The sequence below is a fragment of the Nestor notabilis genome, unplaced genomic scaffold, assembly GCF_000696875.1.
Source record: "Nestor notabilis isolate BGI_N333 unplaced genomic scaffold, ASM69687v1 scaffold24559, whole genome shotgun sequence".
Classification (NCBI taxonomy): domain Eukaryota; kingdom Metazoa; phylum Chordata; class Aves; order Psittaciformes; family Psittacidae; genus Nestor; species Nestor notabilis.
Window position 1 is genome coordinate 3776 of NW_009945436.1, and position 1711 is coordinate 5486.

The following is a 1711-nucleotide window of genomic DNA, read 5'->3' on the forward strand; positions in this document are numbered from 1 at the left end:
CCAAGTAATTCACTAATAGCAGCGCGTCCACCAGCGAGACGGCGAACTGCACCACCCCCTGGTAGTTGCGGTCCCGTGAGTCCAGGATCCGCACGCCATAGAAAAGCCAGTAGGAAACGACGAGGAGGAAGACGAGCACCATGAGCAACGCTCGGAAGATGAAGACACGAGGGAAGAAGGCTTTGGGGCGGCGGAAAAAGAGAGCCCAGCTGCCCAGCAGGAGGATGAGGAGTTTGAAGGCCACAGAGATGAAGAGCCCTTCGCAGGGTGTCCCACAGGGCTCCAGTTCCTCCCGCCACAGCAGCTGGGGCAGGAGCATGAAGGCGAGGGGGGTGAGGAAGGCGAGAAGCGCCAGCGCCCCGGCCAGCGAGACGCCCAGATGCCGGGAGCAGTCCAGATGGGCGCTGTCCTCCATGTCCTTGGTGATGCGGGTGATGTCATCGTGCGAGATGCTGTGCTCCGAAGTCCCTGTCACCACGGTGGTGGTCTCACCCCAGTTGTCATCCTAAGGAGGGTGGATGGGAGGGTTACAAGGGGGTGGCTTTGTCTTTCCCCATCACCAGCACCCCAGGGGGCTGCTGGCTGTGCTGAACATCCCCTCCCCACCCCAACTCCAGCCTCTCCCATCCACCAAACCTCCAAGCCTGGCACACTGCCTGGTGCCATCACCCCCATTGAGGTGGAAACCTCAGCCTGGGGTCAGGGAGATACAGCTCTGGGACCCCCTGGGAATGCCCCGCTGGCAGCTCCGTGCCACGCTGCACCTCTCCGGCACCAGCGAGAGCAGCTTTGGAAGGAGGAAGCATCGTGCTTCCAGGCAAACCCCCTCATTAGCAGGGCCAGAAGGAACATGCCCGGCTGCTGTCCCAACACACCCTCACTGGTGCTGCTGCTGCTGCTCCCCCTCCAGCACTGTGCTGGGCAGGACAAAGTCAATGGTGATGCAGCAGCTCAGAGCACCAGATGGATCTCCCCGCCTCCAAAATCCCCCTGAGGGTGCAGGATCGACCCAACCCCGTTTCATTCCTTCCCAGCTAAAACATGAGGGTTCAGTGGAGGGAGAAGATGTTGCACCACAGGCTCTGGAAACACCGCCCCAGGTCTGTCCGTTGTCTGTCCCCCCCTTCTTCACTTTCATTTCTGCCTTACAGCTCTTTGGCCCCCCTGAAACTTGGGGGTTTATCACATCCTGTTCTCCCCCTCTGAATTTCTATGGGAAAGCCAGCACTTTCATGCCAAAGAGCAAACTAAAGCCACAGCCTGGGGCTTTCTGGAGGCATGGGAAGCAGTGGAGGGCCTGGGAGGACCAGCCCAAATCCCAGCCCATGCCCAAGTGAACCCAGATTCAGCCACTGGCATCCCAGCCACCACAAACCACCTCTGCCAGCACCAGCTTCTTGGTGGGGGAAGATGAAAAGAGCTGAAGCCGCATGTGTAGGTGGCTGGGAGAGGATTAAAGCCAAGGACTGGGTGCTGGTGGCCAGAGGATTCTGGTATCCAGAGCAGGGGAACAAGGGACCCCCATGGGACCGTGGGGCTGAGGGGGAGGGATGCAGCACAGAGCCTCCTCCACATCAACCTGCTCGCTGGTGGGATCCTGCTGGCACTTTAGCATGGCCAAGCCGGCATCACCTGCAGGCACTGAGCGAGGATTCAGCTAATCCCTAGGGATTGGATACCCAAGGGCGTTTTTCCACCCTGAGCCTGCCCC

The 1711-nt window shown here is 60.0% G+C and overlaps 1 protein-coding gene across 1 annotated transcript in view; it reads right to left on the minus strand.

Moving 5' to 3' along the window:
* The window catches only part of VANGL2 (VANGL planar cell polarity protein 2), a 4394-nt gene that overhangs the window by 2209 nt on the left and 474 nt on the right, over positions 1–1711 (minus strand). Inside the window, exon 3 of the mRNA XM_010022882.1 lies at positions 6–505. Coding sequence (XP_010021184.1) covers positions 6–505 — 500 coding nt within the window. The remainder of the gene's footprint in view (positions 1–5; positions 506–1711) is intronic.